Source organism: Ascaphus truei, chromosome 8 (assembly GCF_040206685.1).
Source record: "Ascaphus truei isolate aAscTru1 chromosome 8, aAscTru1.hap1, whole genome shotgun sequence".
NCBI lineage: Eukaryota > Metazoa > Chordata > Amphibia > Anura > Ascaphidae > Ascaphus > Ascaphus truei.
Window position 1 is genome coordinate 68310362 of NC_134490.1, and position 21674 is coordinate 68332035.

A 21674-nucleotide genomic window follows, 5' to 3' on the forward strand; every position below is an offset into this window, starting at 1 on the left:
ACATTAAATCAGCAGAGATTGCCCTGGTAACCGCTGATGCTAGCAAATTAATATACAGGTGCAAAATTAAAAGCAAGAAATAGATCATCAACACAACATCATTTTAGCTATGATAATTTATATATTTTTTGTGAGGGTGGGGTCACTGCTGCTTTAAGGGTCAGTATACTACAGTATATATCACCTTTTACAAATAGTATCGGTTTATATAAGGATATCTGGTGTCAGGCGATGCTCTTATTGGCTGACTGCCAATACCATGACTTGGGGTTACAAGTTAGGTTGTCCTCTCTCACACGTGATGTAACTGAGAAGTCATGGTGTTCAGGGGAGGCCGCGCAGAATTAGATTGTCCTTAGGCAATGACATTCCCCCGTGTAAGTGTATTGTATATTTGCATGCTGTAGATCTGCCTTTATTCTGTTCTGCTTGTATGTGCTTAGTACATTTCCCAGGCAGCAGTGTCTATATCAGCTGTGCTCAACGCCAGTCCTGAAGACCCCCCCAACAGGTCAGGTTTTAAGGATATCACTGCTTCAGCACAGGTGGCTCAATCAGTCCCTGCTTCAGCACAGGTGGCTCAATCAGTCCCTGCTTCAGCACAGGTGGCCCTATCAGTGTCTCAGATTGAGCCACTTGTGCTGCAGGTGTGATATCCCTAAAACCTGACCTGTTGCGGGCAGGAGGACTGGAGATGAGCACCACTGGGCTATATAATAAAAAGCAAGTCTGTAAGGTGTTCATATCAGTTACTAGAGACTCCAGCTCTCTTACTGATGCCCTCATATATTACACTGCCGCTATTAAACTCCCATATAACCAGCTGTATCCTATCAGACTCTGTCAAACAGACCTTTCTCCTGAGAAGGTTAGTGGGCCAGACGGCTGCCTCCGATGACAGACAATCCTGTTTCCCTACATAGGAATTAATAGTGAGATACTGGAATTGTGAATGAGATGCACACATTTCATGCCACCACTAACCTATATCCACTGCCAAAATGCACCCAAATTAGTGGAATTTAAGAAGTCAGCAATGCTCTTCCCCTATTTGAGGTGCAGAAAGATAGTGCCATTCCCAAGGCTGTTGTATGGTCTTGAGCCAATGTCTCCCACTTCGGAGAGACTAGTTTTCAGCCTTCCTTCTCTTTTCTTTTATTTCAATTCAAAACAAATATCCAGTCCTACATCTATTTATCATTCTTTGTAGGGCATACGGAAAACTTTCAAAATCCTGTGTTTTTTTTTTTAATAAATCAGTTCTGTAGAATTAAATAATACTTACTGCATTTTTCTGTTTTCCAACTCTTAAGGCCATTTTAATACGTTTTAACGTTCTGAGCATCCTTTCCTTCGCTTTCTACAGCAGGCTCTGGCACCTTTTTTGGAGACCTGTCCCCTCTCCCCAGCTGTGGAATAGCATTTGCGACAAATTATCACAAATAGGAAAGTGTTGCAGTGTTCCCAGCAGGAGACCTGTATCTGAGTTGAAAGCTGCAACAATAGACAATATTACCATTAGTAAGATAAGAATATATTGTAGCTGTTGCATTTCACTGACAGAAGGGTTGATTCAGTGGTAGCCATATGGGTAGCCCCAAGAGCAGGATATTCACTGATCAATCACAGGAGAACGTATCAATCGGCCGTCTAGGTAATTAGTTTTCATTAAAGGTAATCCAATATTAACCATTAACAAACCCCCCCCACCCCCCACCACTTTTTTTTTTTTTTTTAAAGAGCAGCAAGGAATGCTTCTTTCAAATAATGTAATAATATATATAAGGAGCATGCTATAATAGCTTTTAACAGCTAGCCTAAAAACTGGGCTGGAAATTGATCTTTGTGACAAAACACACCGCAAATGTAAGGAAATTTCAGACATGGTGATTAAGTTACATTGCATGCCTTGTACATTAGCTGGAATAGACTGACTCCTGCCGACAAAGGTCAAACATTCAGCTATATTATGTGCACCATCTAATTCTAGTATTCATTGTAACTACTCAAGCTGCAAGATGGTAAAACCAGGGAAAAAGAGGTAATAACAATACATTTATTTCATATTGTGCTTTCTTTCCAATGGGACTCAAAGTGCGTCACAATTACAGTACAGCGCGCGGTACGCAGCTCGTGGGATTGTTACAGACAACGTCCCTGCCCAGATGAGCTTACAATCTATCTTTTTGAGGCACAGGGACATAAAGTGATTTGCCCAAGGTCACAAGGAATTAAATTAGGCTCCCCCCTGATTCAAGCTCAGTGTCAGTTTACAGAGTCAGTTCATTACTCACATAGAGACGCTCCTTCAGCCGTGCTAACATATGCATAGACAACAACATGAAATGCTTTTTTTTCTCCTAATATGTTATCCTAAATAAGGTGTGTTTTATATTAATGTGGGTCTGATAACAGTATACAATTATTTTCTTGAAATGTTCTTTTTTTTGGTTATTGAAGTACTATGGGGAAAGCACATATCCCAAATCTGGCGTCGCAAGTTGCATCGTGTTTGACTCTGAGCGACTTTGCCCAAATCTTTGCCCCAGTTTGCTCCATTGGGATACGTAGGTTGGAGGAGGAGTTTTAAGGGATGAGACTCTATAGGCTATTGTTTCCATCAATATAAGGGAATTCATAACAAATGACTCAAAAGTGACCAGGAACTAAATGAGTTCTACCACTGTTTCAAATCTATGTGTTTAAATGTTGAGTGTGTTTTAGAATTGGTCATGGATTTGTTTTACCAATTCTTTCTTGTTCATTTTTATTTAAATTAACAATACATTTTATTTTTAAATCGCACCACAATAATACATCCTCACTATATTCAGAGTCCATGCTAAAGGGATTCTTTCCTTTTCCCCCAAATGTAAGAACCAAGATAAGAAAGATTTATACAGATGTCGCTGCGGGCAAAGTGACGCAGACGCAAATATTTCATGCCTCAAATTGCACCATTTCCCACACACATCGCCTGGTGTACTTATTGGTCATTCAGTTTGTTATAAGTCCTTCCTCGTGTGAAGGGATAATCGGTGAAGAAAGGCAGCAGGTTTGGAAACAGAAGTGCTGATATCAGAAATGCGGTCGCACCGGTGAGAGTTGAGCAGGTTAATGAAACAGCATGTACCCGCCTGTATCTGTTATTCAGTGCTGCAGAGTGTAACAGCAAACTGTCATATGATACAGCTCGCTCACCCCAGTCAGATGCCAAGCTGCAAAGCAGTCAGCTACTTTCTGTTACTACCGTCTGGTAAACAGGTGGCACTCCATTTCATTCAAGACAAAGACAAATGCTGGAGCCATTGGGAGGTTACGCATTTTTCTAATAGCCTGGTATTTTATTCTTGCGTTTTAGGTGATGATCTCCATGTTGAATTGAACATGATGAAATTCACAGTATCCTCAGCCGTGGCCTGAAGACATGTTTTTGCGCAGTATGTTAAACATACGTCTTCTCTGGTGGGAGATGACATGAGCGTTGAAGTGATAGTTTTGCCAGCAGCACGGGGGAGTCTTCGTTTCTTCACGCAAAACATTGACCGAACTGTAGGATCCATATGACTCGCCGCCACGTCACCGCGTCATGGCACATGCTTCCGCAGTGGATCCCAGGGAGATGACAAATGCCACTTTTCCCAGAAATTCCGGCGGTGGCGATTCTCAAAACGCAACGAGATACTTACTCCGAAAACAGAACAGGCAGGGCAATGGCCACCCCAGAGGACTCCGAACCTCCTCTCCGATGGGGAGAGTCATCTTGATAAACTCACCTTTAGAAGGTAATGCCATTTTCTTTTGTCTGTTTGTAAATGATTGTATTGTCTTTTAGGGCATACTCACGTATACAGAAGTGTACAAACTTCCTTTGCTTAATTGCGATGGCTTTAAGTGTATAGAAAACATGGCCCCTATTGTAAGCTTTGCATCAAGCTCACAGACAATTGTTTTTGCAATACCAATTAACAGCGCCATTTATCGGTATCTCTTAAGTTTCAATTTGTTACAGCGCTTCCTGTCAGTGTTGTCCACCTGGTGTGAGCGCTTTATATGGCTGAAGAAGTGACATGACCTAATATAGACCACATTACTGGCATCGTTTACAGCCAAATGTCTTTTCTCCTTGTTTTGTATATCGCTTTAACTGCCATATAGGAGCTGAGTTCGTCTACCCAAAAACCACACATCAAATGAAACTGGAAAGCAAAGTAATCTATGCATGGATGCGCAGGGAATGTTGCTTTGATATACTGCGCTGTGCTATTTTCTGTTTGCGTCAAATGTTATAATCTCTAATCACGTGATCATTATTATTATTAATCAGTCGCACTTATTATGTCTTTCTTGGGTATTTCTCGTCGTTGCAGCCAACAGCGATGAAAGTGATGCCATCCTTGCTATCAATGTGGATAAAAGTCCCGATGGAAAGCTGGGGTTCAGTGTTCGAGGAGGATCAGAGCATGGGCTGGGTATATTTGTCAGCAAGGTGGAAGAAGGGAGCAGTGCAGGTAAGGACAGAAAAGTCTTTTACCAAAAAAAAAAAATGTCCTTAAGAAGAAACTGGAGCTGTACATTTGTAAATGATAAAGAATAGTAGGGTCCTAGATAAAAGTTTTACTGCTGTTCCCATAGTATTATCAGTAAATAAAAATACCACTTGTGAGCACATTCACATGTCTCAGACAGGTCTGCAACCCTGCTATTCCCCATTATCCCTTAGCATGCAGCGCTTCCACTGTAGCCAGGGATTCTGGGTAATGACATGCAAATGAGCACACAGTGTGTCACTCTTTACTTCTTATCCATTTTATATGGACCCCTATAAGCATTTGCCTGCTGCATGACACAGCTTTTCAGCACAGCCTGGGTTAAAGAAGTGCACAGCCAGTAACCCTTCTCACAGACAGCTGTTTCACTCATCAGTGCGATGTTGGTTGCAGGCTATGCAACGTGACGCTGGTATCGGGGTAAAACCAGACATTAAAAATATTATCATACTTTGGCCACAGACTATCAGGTAATCAACCACCTAGAATTCTGGTACCCTGGAAGCAAGGATTCAATTGTGGTTGGCTGGTGCAATCCCTCATAGTTTGCCAAAAAATAACATTTTGTAAAGAATGTAACAGTTTAATTTGCTTCCCTAAAAAACTGTAACCAATGCAGGGAAATTAACATGTTGAATGAAGAGAGGAGGAGGGGGGGGAAGAGAGGGGGGGGGGAAGAGAGGAGAGGGGGGGGAAGAGAGGAGAGGGGGGGGAAGAGAGGAGAGGGGGGGGAAGAGAGGAGAGGGGGGGGAAAGAGAGGAGAGGGGGGGGGAAAGAGAGGAGAGGGGGGGGAAGAGAGGAGAGGGGGGGGAAGAGAGGAGGGGGGGGAAGAGAGGAGGGGGGGAAGAGAGGAGGGGGGTAAGAGAGGAGGGGGGTAAGAGAGGAGGGGGGTAAGAGAGGGGGGGGGAAGAGAGGGGGGGGGGAAGAGAGGTGGGGGGGAAGAGAGGTGGAGGGGGAAGAGAGTGGGGGGGAAGAGAGGTGGGGGGGAAAGAGAGGTGGGGGGGAAAGAGAGAAGGGGGGTTTAGAGAGGAGGTAAGAGAGGAGGGGAGGAGGTGAGAGGGGGGGAGGTAAGAGAGGAGGGGGGGGAGGTGAGAGAGGGGGGAGGTGAGAGAGGGGGGAAGAGGGAGGGATGTGAGAGAGGGGGGAAAAAGGGAGGGAGGTGAGAGAGGGGGGAGGTGAGAGAGGGGGGAAGAGGGAGGGAGGTGAGAAAGGGGGAGAGGGAGGGAGGTGAGAAAGGGGGGAGGTGAGAGAGGGGAAGAGGGAGGGAAGTAAGAGAGGGGGGAGGTGAGAGAGGGGAGAGAGGGGGGAGGTGAGAGAGGGGGAAGAGAGGAGGAGGGGGGGAAGAGAGGAGGAGGGGGGGGGAAGAGAGGAGGAGGGGGGGAAGAGAGGAGGAGGGGGGGGAAGAGAGGAGATGGGGGGGAAGAGAGGAGGAGGGGGGGAAGAGAGGAGGGGGGGGGAAGAGAGGAGGGGGGGGGGGAAGAGAGGAGGGGGGAAAGAGAGGAGGGGGGGGAAGAGAGGAGGGGGGGAGAGAGGAGAGGGGGAGAGAGGAGAGGGGGGTAATGAGGACGGGGGGGAAGAGAGGAGGGGTGGGAAGAGAGGAGGGGGGGGAAGAGAGGAGGGGGGGAGAGAGGAGGGGGGGAAGAGGAGGGGGGGGGAAGAGAGGAGGGGGGGGAAGAGAGGAGGGGGGGGGAGAGAGGAGGGAAAAGAGGGGGGGGAGGTGAGGAGGGGAAGAGGGAGGGAGGTGAGAGGGGGGAAAAGGGAGGGAGGTGAGAGAGGGGGGAAGAGGGGGGAGGTGAGAGAGGGGGAGGTGAGAGAGGGGGGAGGTGAGAGGGGGAAGGGGGGGAGGGGAGAGAAGGGGGGGAGGGAGAGAGGGGGGGAGGGGAGAGAGGGGGGGGGGAGGGGAGAGAGGGGAGAGAGGGGAGAGAGGGGAGAGCGGGAGGATTTCTGGCTGTACAACCACTTGCTAAACATACAATGTATCAGATAAGAGGGAGTAGCCAAAGGAAATCAAACCCCTCCCAAGTCTCAGCTCACCATGTTTACCTAATAACCTTTTTTTTTTTTAAATGTTTTTAAATACTTACAGGTGTCATATTTGGGTAAAAAGGTAGCAGGCACCCAGAGGTAACCCTGTAAACATGTCACTGTGGTTAGTTATGTTTAGTCCTAGGGGGGAATGTTCCATACAGACAGCTATTCCCTTTAAATACAAAAAAAACTTTACGTGACCTGAAATAATTTCTGTGGAAAAGGTAATATTTTATGTTTAGCTTTTTCTTTGACATATACAGCATCTAAATCAATAGGCCCACGTGATTCGTTATTGGGGGAATGGTTGGAGTATAGTTACTTATAACTGAATGAGAAGTTCAACTAGGTCTTAGGTAAAGCACTGAACAGTAAGGTATTAATGATGAAAACATGAAAGATGAATACATATTACATATTGCATTGCATATATACATGTGATTTTAGTTCATTTTTGATTCCTCGAGAACGAAAATATTAATATACTAGCTGAGAGCCCCGGCGTTGCCCGGGATGTTTGTGGTGTGGGTGTGGCATTTGGGTGGGGAGTGGTCCACGCGGCCCATGTGCGGTGGTAGTGCTGCTGTGGCTGTACTGATGGTGATTGTATTGGTGTGCTGATTTGGGAGGGTTTGGTGCTGATGTGGGGGTGCGGATGTGGGGTGTGCCGATGGGGGAGGTGCAAAGGTGGCGATGTGTGGGTGCTGATGGTGTTGATGGGGGCTGGGAATGGTGGGAGCCGAGAATGCCAGTGTGCTGGGGGGGCATGGGATACGGTGTGCTGATGTGGTGGTGCTGGGGTGTGTGTGTGTATACACGTGTGTGTGTATGTGTATACACGTGTGTGTGTGTATACACGTGTGTGTGTATACACGTGGTGGGAAGGGGGGGGGAGGTGGTGGGAAGGGGGGGTGGGGGGAGGTGGTGGGAAGGGGGGGGAGGTGGTGGGGAGTTGGAAAGGGGGGTGGGGGAGGTGGGAAGGGGGGTGGAGGTGGTGAGAGGTTGTAAGGGGGGAGTGAAGGGAAGGTGAAGGTGGGGGTGGAGGGGAGGTGAAGGGGAGGTGAAGGGGGGGGGGTGGAGGGGAGGTGAAGGGGGGGGGTGGAGGGGAGGTGAAGGGGGGGTGGAGGGGAGGTGAAGGGGGGGGTGGAGGGGAGGTGAAGGGGGGGGGGTGGAGGGGAGGTGAAGGGGGGGGTGGAGGGGAGGTGAAGGGGGGGGTGGAGGGGAGGTGAAGGGGGGTGGAGGGGAGGTGAAGGGGGGGTGGAGGGGAGGTGAAGGGGGGGTGGAGGGGAGGTGAGGGGGGGGTGGAGGGGAGGTGAGGGGGGGGTGGAGGGGAGGTGAAGGGGAGGTGAAGGGGGGGGTGGAGGGGAGGTGAAGGGGGGGGTGGAGGGGAGGTGAAGGGGGGGGGTGGAGGGGAGGTGAAGGGGGGGGTGGAGGGGAGGTGAAGGGGAGGTGGGGGGGGTGAAGGGGAGGTGAAGGGGAGGTGAAGGGGGGTGAAGGGGAGGTGGGGGGGGGGTGAAGGGGAGGTGGGGGGGTGAAGGGGAGGTGGGGGGGGTGAAGGGGAGGTGGGGGGGGTGAAGGGGAGGTGGGGGGGGTGAAGGGGAGGTGGGGGGGTGAAGGGGAGGTGGGGGGGGGTGAAGGGGAGGTGGGGGGGGTGAAGGGGAGGTGGGGGGGTGAAGGGGAGGTGGGGGGGGGTGAAGGGGAGGTGAAGGGGGTGGAGGGGAGGTGAAGGGGGGTGGAGGGGAGGTGGAGGGGGGGTGGAGGGGAGGTGAAGGGGGGGTGGAGGGGAGGTGAAGGGGGGTGGAGGGGAGGTGAAGGGGGGGTGGAGGGAGGTGGAAGGGAAGTGGAGTGAGGGGAGGTGAGGGGTGGGTGAGGGGAGGTGAGATGAAGGGGGGTGAGGGGAGGTGAAGGGGGGTGAGGGGAGGTGAAGGGGGGTGAGGGGAGGTAAAGGGGGGTGTGGGGAGGTGAAGGCCGCTCCCTCACCCGTCCGGCCGCTCACTCACCCGTTCGGCAGCTCCCTCACCCGTCCGGCCGCTCCCACGTGGATCTGAGGCGGGAGGCAGCTTGTTGTGGCCGGTCCCCCGCTGTGTCCCGGGCGCTCGCTCGCTCCGCTGACTGTAGCGGCGCCGGGGGGGGGGGGGGGGGTGGAGGGGAGGTGATTTGAAGGGGGGTGAGGGGAGGTGAAGGCCGCTCACTCACCCGTCCGGCCGCTCCCACGTGGATCTGAGGCGGGAGGCAGCTTGTTGTGGCCGGTCCCCCGCTGTGTCCCGGGCGCTCGCTCGCTCCACTGACTGTAGCGGCGCCGGGGGGGGGGTGGAGGGGAGGTGATTTGAAGGGGGGTGAGAGGGGGGGGGAGGTGATTTGAAGGGGGGTGAGGGGAGGTGAAGGCCGCTCACTCACCCGTCCGGCCGCTCCCACGTGGAACTGAGGCGGGAGGCAGCTTGTTGTGGCCGCTCCCCCGCTGTGTCCCGGGCACTCGCCGCTGACTGTAGCGGCGCCGGGGGGGGGGGGGGGGGCTGATTTCGGGGAGGAAGAGGCGGAGGCTCCGGCGGGTATGTGAGGCCCCCCCCCCGGGTTATACATGCTGCTAATGTACACCCCCCCCCTACTGTGTGTGTCCGTGTGTCCGTGTGTCCGTGTGTCCGTGTGTCCGTGTGTGTGTGTATATCCCTGTGTGTGTGTTTTTGTCCCTGTGTGTCCTTTGGGCCGTCACTCCGCCTCAGGCCAATGAGAGGTGTGCGGGGGCGGCCCAAGGGACCAATGAGATTTCCCCTAGGGACACCGGACATCCAGCAGGCAGGCATGCATGCAGGCAGGCAAACATACAGTGCTTTCACTAATATAGTATAAGATTGTTAAACAAAGCATTTCTATACATTATGTTGCTCCAATTTAATTATTGCAAATAAAAATATCACCTGTGAGCACATTCACATGTCTCAGACAGGTCTGCAACACTGCTTTTCCCATTATCTCCTAGCATACAATGCTTCCACTGCAGCAAAGGATTCTGGGAAATGCCATGCAAATGAGCATACCGTGTCACCTTTTACTTCCTGCCCATTTTAAAATGGGACCCCTATAATGTTATGGATGTTGTATTACACAACTTTTTAGCACAGCCTGGGTTAAAGAAGTGCAGAGCCAGTAACCCTACTCACATACAGCTTTTTGATCTTTTTGGTCTCTTCAGTGAGAGGCTGGTTATACTGGCTTTGCAACGTGAAGCTGGAATTTAATTATTAAATTGTGAAGATCAGGTAACTAGAAGCCAATATGATAACATAATGCAAAACAAAATATATACAAACTTTGTCTATATATGTAGCAAATTTGCATCAGGTGGCATTTATTAGCGATCTGCTACAAAATAATGTATGACATGCACAGCAAAGTTTGTGCAAATGTATTAACAAACTTGCTCTCTGGTCTAATCTTGCATCAATTGCTTTCGTGAAAACAGCCATATTTCACAATACTTGAAAGAAAACCTTAAGGGCCAACTTTAATCCCAGTGCAAGATAGTGGTATGCAGCTTGTGCTACGTACACAGGGGCTCTACTTAATTATAGGCCTTGGGTTATTATTATTTTAAAAATTCACCATACTGCTGTAAAGCTTTTGTGAAAAGGCTTATACCAGGGGTGCTCAACTCCAGTCCCGTCCAGTCCAAGCCCCCCCCAACAGGTAAGGTTTCCAGGATATCCCTGTGTAACCCCTCTTTATTTGGCTGTACCTCAGTGTATGAGCTGGGGCCTGAGTTCGTCCAATATAATAACCCCCACACGTATGTGTGGCCAGCAAGAAGGGGGAACACCACAACAGGATGTGTATAACAGTTTATGGACAAACAAAACAGGAATAAACAGGTTTGTAATACTCCTGTGACCCTTATAGTTAAGTCATAGAGAGAAGTACATGCACACTGCAGTATGGTGCTGGAAGGGGGTACTTATCTGCCGGTGCACTGTATCCATGGAGGTCCAGACATCCCAGAGGAATACAGTGTAGAAAATGGAAGCAGGCACACGGTCTTTTGCAGAAAATATTTAATGTGCCACCAAAAGGTCAAAAGTTTTGGCACCGAAACGTTGAACCTTTTGGTGGCACATTAAATATTTTCTGCATAAGACCGTGTGCCTGCTTCCATTGTCTACCCTTATAGTTAAGGCCACAGCATATCATACACAGTATACTTGTTAACCTACTCAAAGTCAACTAGTGCTCCTGCGCTTATCAGTATAGTACAGTTCACTCTCCTGCTGATCAGACAGGGTTAGGTGACATTAATATCTTGTTGGAGCTCTTTATTCTGAATTGCCAGTTGCAGGCGTTTGCTTCTTTATGATAAATGTAAAGAGCACCCTTTCCTTTCCACATGCAGGGGAATTCCCTCCTTCAGCTATCTGTCTCCTGGGCTGGAATGTTCCTCCCTGGGGTGTTTCACTGAGCTTCCTTAACTGCGCTCTGCTCACCACATAACTCCACTCTCCAACTCTCTGTCACGCAGGGGCAGATCCCTCTTGGTGGATGGCTGTGAAAGCATGCCTCACAGCCCCATGCAGATCTTAGACACAAGATGGCTTCGCCCGCCGACTCACTGTTTCACTCTCTCTCATAGTCCCTCCTCCTTCACCAGTCCTCTCAATGGCTGATACACAGTCACGTGTCCATCAGAGAGCATAACAGTTAAAGGGGCAATGTCCTGTGCTGCTTGCAGACACAGAGGGTTACACCTGCTTCAGCACATGTGACTCAATCAGTCCCTGCTTCAGCACAGGTCTTCAACTGAGCCACTGATTGAGCCACGTGTGCTGTAGCTGGGATATCCTGAAAACCTTACCTGTCTGAGGGGATTGAGGACTGGAGTTTAGCACCACTGGGTTAGACGTTAGTTTTATATTCAATTCCCTTGAACATGGCATTGGGATATGATAGGGAGCTATCACCTGTATGTGCAAAACGTAGGCCAATATTTACAAAGCTGTGCTATGCCAAAGGACATCTAGTGCAGGGGTTCGCGCCCCCCTGTCTCCGCTCCGCCTTGCCTACGCCCCCCTCCTTACCTGCTCTTGGGCTCCGCGCATCATATGACATCACAACATCATGTGACGCGTTGCCATTTGACGCCGCATTGTCATGGCGACATGTCAGGGAAGAGCCGGCTGAGAGCTGGTAAGGGAAGTTGCAGAGGCCTCGCAACTCCCCCGGCATTTAATTTACATGCCTGGGGGAAAGGGTGGGGGCTCTGCAACCGCGCGCCCCCCTTAGAAAATCCCACGCCCCCCAGTTTGTGCACCGCTGATCTAGTGAATGGGCCATGAGTGTGTTGCAGCATCAGAAAGGGTTTAATGGCACAGCTCCGCTTAGTAAATAGGGCCCCTAATGTTTGTTTGTTTTCACAGAACAAGCAGGTTTGTGTGTGGGAGATAAGATCGCAGAGGTGAACAGCATCAGCTTAGAAAGCATCACCATGGGCAGTGCTGTCAAAGTGCTGACTGGGAATAACCGCCTGCGTATGATGGTGAGACGGATGGGGAAAGTGCCAGGGATTAAATTCTCCAGAGAAAAGACCACATGGTAAGCAGAGCTGCTTTCTCCAGCCACATTCTCCCAGCCATTCTAGGTAAACAAAAATCACCATGTATTACTTCTATGGGCCAAAGAGAGCGTGTCAGGTTCATTGGGGTACAGTGCTCTCCAGTTTCAGGACAATACCAGGGCTTGTGATAGCATCAACTTTGACCAAAAGAAATGCAACTGAAATGCAATTCAATTTAGGGTCACCCTTGAGTCTTGAAGTTAGGTAAAGTACTTTTAAATACATGACAACTATGACAAACCCCTTTCATGCTTTCCAATGCATACAGTAGTTGACTGCAGGCTAATTTTAGTCCATGTTAAAAATGCAGTTCCAGCAGGCGAATTATTTTTTTTTTGGAAGTAGGGGTTCTCTGGAGCTGAACCCCATTAATTTCAGCTCCGGGGACCCCCTGCCTGGATACTTACCTCTGTATGGGGTGCCGGTAGCCTCCCTGCTCGGCTAACAGGGATCACGTAATGGCCGCTTTTCAAAGCTCCCACACCCTGCCGGCCAATTGGAAGCTGTGACGTCACCCGGTGCAGCTTCCTATTGGCCCACATGACGTGTGAGCATTTAAAAGCAGAGAGGTACCGGCACCCCCTTCGGAGGTAAGGATCCATGGAAGCAGGGGGTACAGTACCTGGAGCTGAAATTAATGGGGTTCAGCTGGAGATCCCCTGCTTTAATCCTATGTTTAAAAAAATCAGCATAGTTGTGTGTTTATTATGCAAGTACTGTACACACACACACACACACACACACACACACACACACACACACACACACACACACACACACACACACACACACACACACACACACACACTTATTTCCCACTTTATCTTTTTGCCAACATAATTGAACATTGCAGTATAAGTGACTTTACATGTTTGTGAAGCTTAGCTTAAAATAGTTTCTATGTCCTCTTTCTTGGAGAGTGTATCTGTTACACGGGCAGTTATCACTGCCAATTGTTACCCAACATTATCATTTTAGGGTGGATGTATTGAATAAGAGACTGATAGTAGAAAAGAGTGGTTCCACGCCATCGGACAGTGGATCGGAAGATGGAATGAGGAGAATCGTTCATCTCTTCACGTCCTCTGATGACAGCTGTTGGGGTTTTAACATCAGAGGAGGGAAAGAATTCGGGCTCGGTATTTTTGTTTCCAAGTAAGTTTCAAATAATGAAGCTGGCAAATAGCGTGTTAATATTTCTAAGTATTTGGACCAAAGGTACATGTTAGTTTATGACAACAGATGGAGCTACGTTTGCTACCTCACAGTTAAATGACTTCCTCCCAGTGGATGGCAAAGCATCTAAGTTGACAATAATAATTATAATATATAATAATAATAATAATAATAATGATGATAATACAGATTCATAATATAATTAATAATAGATTATGATTAATTTATATACTAATTATAATCATAATAGTAATGTCATAGTAAATCTACAACAGAGATAGAAACAAGTTTGCTACTTGACAAAACATACATTTGTTATTACTATAGTAAGGCTTTGTCCCCTGTGGCCACTGCTGTGCGTGCAACGGCATGCAGGCCGCACACAAAGAACAGCCCTCTATGGGGCAGGCCCCAGTCGGTGTGTGCGCGCACGCGATGTGAGACCGCCATTGACAAAATACAACATTTTTGTCTTTTGGCGCTGCAGCCGAGAGTTGGCCACGTCACGGCAGCAGTTCAGCCAATGAGGATGAACCAGCTGAGTGACGTCATGGCCGCACCCCGCCACGCCTCCCTGTCGGATCTCCTGCTCTTCACTGGAAGCGCAACCGCAGACCACAGGTTGCGGCTGAAACTGGTGCACGCGCACCAGGCGCTCCGACGCGTGCGTGCACGCAGTGACTTAGGTTTGCCAGGTGGCTTCTCCAAAAATACTGGACACAATGGTGAAAGGTGCGACGCGCTCAAGACAGACACACGCTGGACACACACGCACACGCTCGAGAGACACACACATACCTCTTCTCCGCTCCGTGCTGTTTCCTCCTCTCCTTGGCCCCATCCTCAGGCTTTTGATGCCCTCTCCTGATTGGCTGCTGCTCAGTAATGCAGTCAATCAGGATGGAGGAAGCTGCTCAGCCCTTTAGCAGCAGTCCTGCTCGGGGAAATCCCTCAGCGCTCCAAGCCGGTCAGGTCACCATATCCAGAGAGGTGATACTGGACACATACATTTTTATTGGACAGAGTTGCCAAATACAGGACACCTGGAATTCCTAACTATAGTACTTCCAAATCAAACACCTATTTCTCACTCAGGGCCAAGCGGGATTCTGGAAACACTTCTGTATGTGCATGTGCCGTGTAGATGCAAGTTTTTTGTGTGTGTTTTTTTTTATAGAATTGATCCGGGAGGGATAGCAGAGGAAAATGGCATTAAAGTTGGAGATCAAGTCCTTGCAGCCAATGGAGTCAACTTTGAAGACATAAGCCATAGCAAGGCAGTCGAAGTGCTAAAAGGACTGACACATATCATGCTAACAGTCAAGGTATGATCACAACTCATTACTCATCACAAACGTGCATAGAACAGTGTGCAATAAAGCTACAGGAAACCCATTTGAGAACATACTTCAGTTGTTAAACCTTTAAAAGATTAAATACTTGGGGGCCTATACACTAAGCGGCGGGGGGAAAAAAATCGCTGGGCTGTTTAAATTGCCAGTTTTGACAGCGTTACTATCACGGTATGCAGAAAGCCCCGTATACCTGTGATAGCAACAATTTGCAAAACTGGCGAGTAGCCGGCGACGTGATGATCGCCTCCCTGAAAAGGGCTCACCTGGTGATTTCTTTCTGCTGCAGAGAGAGAGCCGTCTCTCGCTGCGCAAATCTGTACATACAGTAGATCAAAAGATATGGATAATAGCTAATTTATAAAAACAAACATTAGCCAGCCAGCATAAATAAAGTAAATAAAACGTTCAACCTACCCCTGCCATCATGAGGGGCGTCCTCATCAGCATACTGCAGGTCCATGTCCTCCGTTGCCAGAAAGAATACAATAAATAATACAATCTAATGGCCCCAAACCCCTTAATCACCATAGCAGTTAATTACCGCTATAGTAATTAAGGGGTTAACCCTCGTCCCCTGCTACCCACCCGTGAGGCCTAACCACCTACCCTGGATCCACCCTGTACCCATTGATTGGCACAGTGGTATATCATACCCATATATTTCTGTTTATTGTTTGGATTAAATTGTTTATTATTTGGATGGCTTGTTTTTAGTACATTTTAGCATTGGTTAGTGTTTTTAATTATTTATTTGTTTTGTTGGCTACTGGTTTAAATTCATTAATTGATTTGTTGGCTAGTGTTGTAAATGAATTATTTGTTTTGTTGGCTAGTGGTTTTATGTGTTTAATATTTTGCTTGGATAGTTGTTTATTTAATTGAATTGTTTTGTAATAACCTCATTGTAATAATTTTGCTATTTTGGTGATAGATAATTATTTGTGATGTGTTCTATTAGGCTATTTAGTTCTTTTATTGTTGGGGTGTTTAGGTGCTTCTGTATATATGGGATTATTGCGTATTTTTGGCCTTAATTATTATTATTAGGTTGACCATTGAGTGATATAGTGGCCTATCATGCCCATATTATTATATGGGTATGATATACCACTGTGCCAATCAATGGGTACAGGGTGGGTACAGTGGGTCCGGGGTGGGTGGTTAGGCCTCACGGGTGGTAAGGGGGATGGGAGTTAACACCTTAATTACTATAGCGGTTATTAACTGCTACAGTGATTAAGGGGTTAGGGCCATTAGATTGTATTATTTATTGTATTCTTTCTGGCAACGGAGGACATGGACATCCATGCTGATGAGGATACCCTTGATGATGGCAGGGGTAAGTTGAACGTTTAATTTACTTTATTTATGCTGGCTGGCTAATGTTTGATTTTATAAGGGGCAAATTAGCTATTATCCATATCTGGATAATAGTAATTTTGCCCATTACTGTACTGTATGTGTTGGAGGGGGGGGAGGTGTATTTATTGTAATGTATTACACATTTTCTTTTACAAGAGGATTGGTACCGCAGGTCAGCGGGACACGCAATAACCCCCAGACACCTGCGGGGACCACCCGGGGACCCCTGGACTCCCGTGGGACCACCTGTAGGCCCATGCACACTCACGGGGAACACCACTGGCCTCTGGCATCACTCCTGTGTATAAAAAAAGAAAAAATGTTTGTATGTGGGGGCACAGGGGGTGGGTGGGTTGTGCATTTGTGGTTAGTACATATTGTAATGTTTATTGGTGGAAAAGGGGGTGAGTGAAGGGCCAACTACCCCCTTCACTCACCACCTCTGCCCCCAATAAATATTCTGTTGTTCCTTGAACCCTTCATTGCCTTAGCGGTTAGCCGCTAAGGTAATGAAGTTGCCTGTAAATGCATTTTTATTGCTTGGGATTCGGTGCTGATATTAATGGGTATCAGCGCCGGAGACACCCGGCATCAATCTGATGCAGGAAAAATGCATATTTAAGTCCCCTCTCGCTGCTTCTCGGCAGCTTCTCACCACCTTCCTGCCAACTTTTCCTGGCGGGAGACTTTTGAGAGGAAATCTCCATTCTAGAGCCACGATTAGCCTCAATAACCTAATCGGGGCTACTAGAATTGTGCGAGTTTGAAAACCTGCCAATAAGTGGCTTCTCGCTGCTCGTTTGGCAATTTTTTTTTCTCGAAAATAAAATGCCGAAAAGGGCTTTTATGTGCGACTTATCGGGGCTTACTGAATCGCAGTAGGACTTTTTGGCGAGAAGGCCTCGATAAGTGGCTTATCGGCGCTTAGTGAATAGGCTCCTTGGTCTGTACATACACCCTAATCCAGGATTGGGCAACTCCAGTCCTCAAGGGCCACCGACAGTTCGGGATTTAAACACTATATTTGTGCTGAATTCGAATGTTGGGGAATAATTTGCCCATCTCTAGTTTGCACACAGTATAGGTGACATAGTTGCACTAATAGAAGACGGCGTAATTGTGATGCTGCTGGGAATATCCTTGGTATACGGCGAAACTATCTGAACAGAACACAAAAATTCCCTGTATGTATGTACAGTATATCTTTATTTACATGGCGCCTCACGGCAGTAACACACGGGATGTAATATTATGAGACATAATGGGAATAACACAAAAGACAAAAGAACAGGGCGCACAACGCACATAGTGATGTATGGTAATAAAAAGTGACTTTATGATTAAAAGTAAATAGTTCTGCGTACATCAAGATAAATTATACAAGCAGTTGGTTAATAGGTTTACCACACCAGGAGATGACCGTAGGCGACACCCTTAAGTGAATCTCAGTAGGGCATGGATCAGCAACCGTCTCGTCTGCTCTTCACTCCACACCTGTGGAGTCCAGTACTCTCCGACTTGGGGTGGTAAATGGGTAAGTCCTGAGTAGAAAGTCCCAGAGCACGAGGCTCAAATACGGGTTGAACAACAGCCAGAAAGAGTGTCCATAGGATAAGCACGCCACTTGCCGCTACTCCTCGTTGTGCGCTCGGCGATGACGTCACGAGTCGCTCCTTCACTTCCGGAAGACGTCTCCTGGAACGCACAGCGTGCGTGTCGTGCTGGATGTTCCCAGCGGCGGGGAGTAGAAGGCGCGCGTGTATCGCTAAGGAATAGGCTTCAGCTTACTGACAGTGTTCACAAACACATAGGGATGTGGGAAAACGAGCAGAGACACCTTTCAGAGAAAGTTCCATTGTGTTTTCCCACATCCCTATGTGTTTGTGAACACTGTCAGTAAGCTGAAGCCTATTCCTTAGCGATACACGCGCGCCTTCTACTCCCCGCCGCTGGGAACATCCAGCACGACACGCACGCTGTGCGTTCCAGGAGACGTCTTCCGGAAGTGAAGGAGCGACTCGTGACGTCATCGCCGAGCGCACAACGAGGAGTAGCGGCAAGTGGCGTGCTTATCCTATGGACACTCTTTCTGGCTGTTGTTCAACCCGTATTTGAGCCTCGTGCTCTGGGACTTTCTACTCGGGACTTACCCATTTACCACCCCAAGACGGAGAGTACTGGACTCCACAGGTGTGGAGTGAAGAGCAGACGAGACGGTTGCTGATCCATGCCCTGCTGAGATTCACTTAAGGGTGTCGCCTACGGTCATGTCCTGGTGTGGTAAACCTATTAACCAACTGCTTGTGTAATTTATCTTGATGTACGCAGAACTATTTACTTTTAATCATAAAGTCACTTTTTATTACCATACATCACTATGTGCGTTGTGCGCCCTGTTCTTTTGTCTTTTGTGTAGCTCCTGGGGTGTCGAGCCACCCCCAAGAAAGGCTGCAGACCCACGTTTAGTGTCATATTCACCTATAAGGTTAATAATATTGTTTCTTATTCACGGTGCACTGATCACTATTTGCTGTCTATTAGGTATTAGCTGCGCACTATCACCTATTTTTTCAATAATGGGAATAAGCTTATATTATAAACTCTTCAGGGCGGGGAATACTTTTCCTATTGTTTTATGTCAGAAGCGCTTATTCCCGGTGTTATAATATTATGTCACGTGTATTGTAAAGCGCTATGTACCTGGGTGGCGCAATTTAACTAAAGATACATACATACTCCCTTGAGACATTAAAGTAACATTGGGAAAAGGAGTCCCTGCCCTGAAGAGCTTGCAATTTAAGTGGTAAGAAGGAAGAAGGCACAGAGACAGCACCATCTTTTATAGGTCTGTCGCTTGCTGGTGCATACCGTGCATCAGTTTACAAAATGTTGCACATTAATAAAGAAGTAATACACAAATGTCTTTGACATTGCAGATACTGTATGTACAATGTCCTGAGAGGAGTTACAGCGAAACAAATATTTAAGCATGATTTCATCATCTCTTCTGTAGAAAGCCCGCGGAGAGTCCATTGAATTCCCTTACATTCGTTCCATGTAACAACTAGACTAACACGGCTATGTCTGTTTAATTAGATAATACCCGAACACATTTACAGATACATGACTACCTCATGATTACCTCAGCCGGGAAAGGACGAGAATAATAAAGCCTCATGCTGCAGAGTTCCTCTTACGGTACTGTAGGGTCGGTCACTTACTTATAGCACTGTATGTTTACTTACTTAAGGCACTGTAAGGTCACTTAAGGCAATGTAGGGTCACTTACTTACAGCACTGTAGGGTTACTTACTTACAGCACTGTAGGGTCACTTACTTAAGGCACTGTAGGGTCACTTACTTACAGCACTGTAGGGTCACTTACGACACTGTAGGGTCACTTACGACACTGTAGGGTCACTTACTTACGGCACTGTAGGGTCACTTACGACACTGTAGGGTCACTTACGACACTGTAGGGTCACTTACGACACTGTAGGGTCACTTACTTACAGCACTGTAGGGTCACTTACGACACTGTAGGGTCACTTACGACACTGTAGGGTCACTTACTAACAGCACTGTAGGGTCACTTACTTAAGGCACTGTAGGGTCTCTTATTTAAGGCACTGTAGGGTCTCTTATTTAAGGCAACGCATATTCAGTTTCATTTGTGAAGAGATATACATTATTTATCAAAGAAGGACTATCAGGTTTTACATTCAACAGTTCATTTGTTATTTACACAACTGCATTTATTCCCCCCCCCCTATTATTTCTCCACATTTATTTTAGGAAACAGGCATGTTCCCTGCTTATAAGGAAATGATAGCAGAGTATTGCTGGTTCAATAAACGTAAGTACTTCGAGTCGAGTTTTCCCTGAGAAGATGACACCTGCAGACGTGTGCTTATGTTCTCTGACATGCATCCTACTTACAGGGAAATCCCGGGACACCGATATCTTTTACAGAGATAACATTTCTTAGCATGTTTGTTGCAAGTCTAATAGCAGCAGAGTTTCTTCCCTCCTCCTTTAAATACAGAAATATACACATTGATGGCAGATATGGGCCACTTTGCCCACCAAATCTGCCCATTTTTCCTTCTTCCTGAAATGTCTATCCTATCCCATGCATGTTTTACCTAATCACAGAGCCTATTGCAAAAAGGATTGAAGGAGCAATCCAAGAGGGTGACATTTGTTAGTGACTTTAAAGCAAAAAATATTAACGTAAGATTAAAGCAGAGGGTCTCCGGAGCTGAACCACATTAATTTCAGCTCCGGGGACCCCCTGCTTCCAGAGATACTTACCGCTGAACGGGGTGCCGGTATCTCCTGCAAGTTTAAAGCCACGTGGGCCAATTGAAACTCCACCATTAGGTGATCCCTGCTAGCCGAGTGAGTGGCCACTAGCACCCCTACGAAGGTCTGTATCTCCGTAATCAAGAAATCCCAAGAGCTGAAACTAATGGGGTTGACTTCCGGAGACCCCCTGCTTTAATCCTATGTTAAAAGTTTTTAAAAATTGGCAAAACAAAATTGCCCGCTTGGATTGCCGCTTTAAACCACAGGTGTACCATCATCTACTTATTTGTTTCCAAGTATCATTTGTGTCCGGGAAGGTGACGGTGCTCTGGTCAGAACTTGAAACCTTTACTCATACCATATTTTGCCCTTATGCCCTGTTACATTCTTCTTTTTTAAATTTCTGTATATGTACAGAAGTCTGCATCACTGCAACATGCATGCTTTTCTATTTAAAGCTGCAGTTCAGTCAATATCCTGCATGTGTGTTTTTTTTAATAAATCAGTTCTGTAGTAAGAAAAAATACTTTTAGCATTTTCTGTTTTTAAAAAACAACTTTGAAAGACCAATTTTCTTGTATTCTATTTTAACAGCCATTTGCTAAGGCACTGCCCCTTCATGTCCTGTCACAAGCCCTGGCACACCCCTTTGTCAGCACTGCCCTCCCTCTAGCACATGTCAGTGCAGGAGTGCTCATGAATATTCATGAGCTTCCACTGAGAAAAAGCAGAAGAAAAACAGATCCCTTCACTAATGATGTCACCAAATTTCGCCGATCAATACATGGAGAACGGATTGACCGGCAGCTATACAGTTCTTTAGGTAATTAGAGATTGCCCACATAAAACTATTGAAGTAAAAAAATAAATTAAAAAAAAAAGACTGAACTGCAGCTTTAATGACAACTTATCCTATTCATACGTCAAAGCAATCTGTTTAAAGCTGCAGACCAGGCAATGTCCTACGTGTGTATTTTTTAAAAATAAATCAGTTCTGTACTATGAGAAAATACTCAGAGCATTTTTTTTAAACAACTCTGAATTACATTTTTATGTATTATAATGTAACAAGCATTTTTTGTTTCTATAACAACCATTTACAAAGGTCACGTCCCCTTCGTCTTCTGAAAGGCTATGCACACCCCTTTTTGAGCCCTGCCCACTCTCTAGCAGTGCACCAATTGTATCTAGTGACTGCCTGGTCACATGATCTTCCTCACAGAACTCTGCATCTTTGGTCCTCTTCTGCTGCACTGACAGCCATTTAGTGAATCCCCGAGCCGAATCTTCGCCGAT

The 21674-nt window shown here is 47.2% G+C and overlaps 1 protein-coding gene across 1 annotated transcript in view; it reads left to right on the top strand.

Moving 5' to 3' along the window:
* The first annotated feature begins 3195 nt into the window (after window positions 1-3195).
* The window catches only part of PDZD7 (PDZ domain containing 7), a 58582-nt gene continuing 40103 nt past the window's right edge, over window positions 3196-21674 (top strand). Inside the window, exons 1-6 of the mRNA XM_075612456.1 lie at window positions 3196-3785; window positions 4371-4511; window positions 11981-12155; window positions 13156-13332; window positions 14531-14678; window positions 19866-19926. Coding sequence (XP_075468571.1) covers window positions 3590-3785; window positions 4371-4511; window positions 11981-12155; window positions 13156-13332; window positions 14531-14678; window positions 19866-19926 — 898 coding nt within the window. The 5' untranslated portion in view covers window positions 3196-3589. The remainder of the gene's footprint in view (window positions 3786-4370; window positions 4512-11980; window positions 12156-13155; window positions 13333-14530; window positions 14679-19865; window positions 19927-21674) is intronic.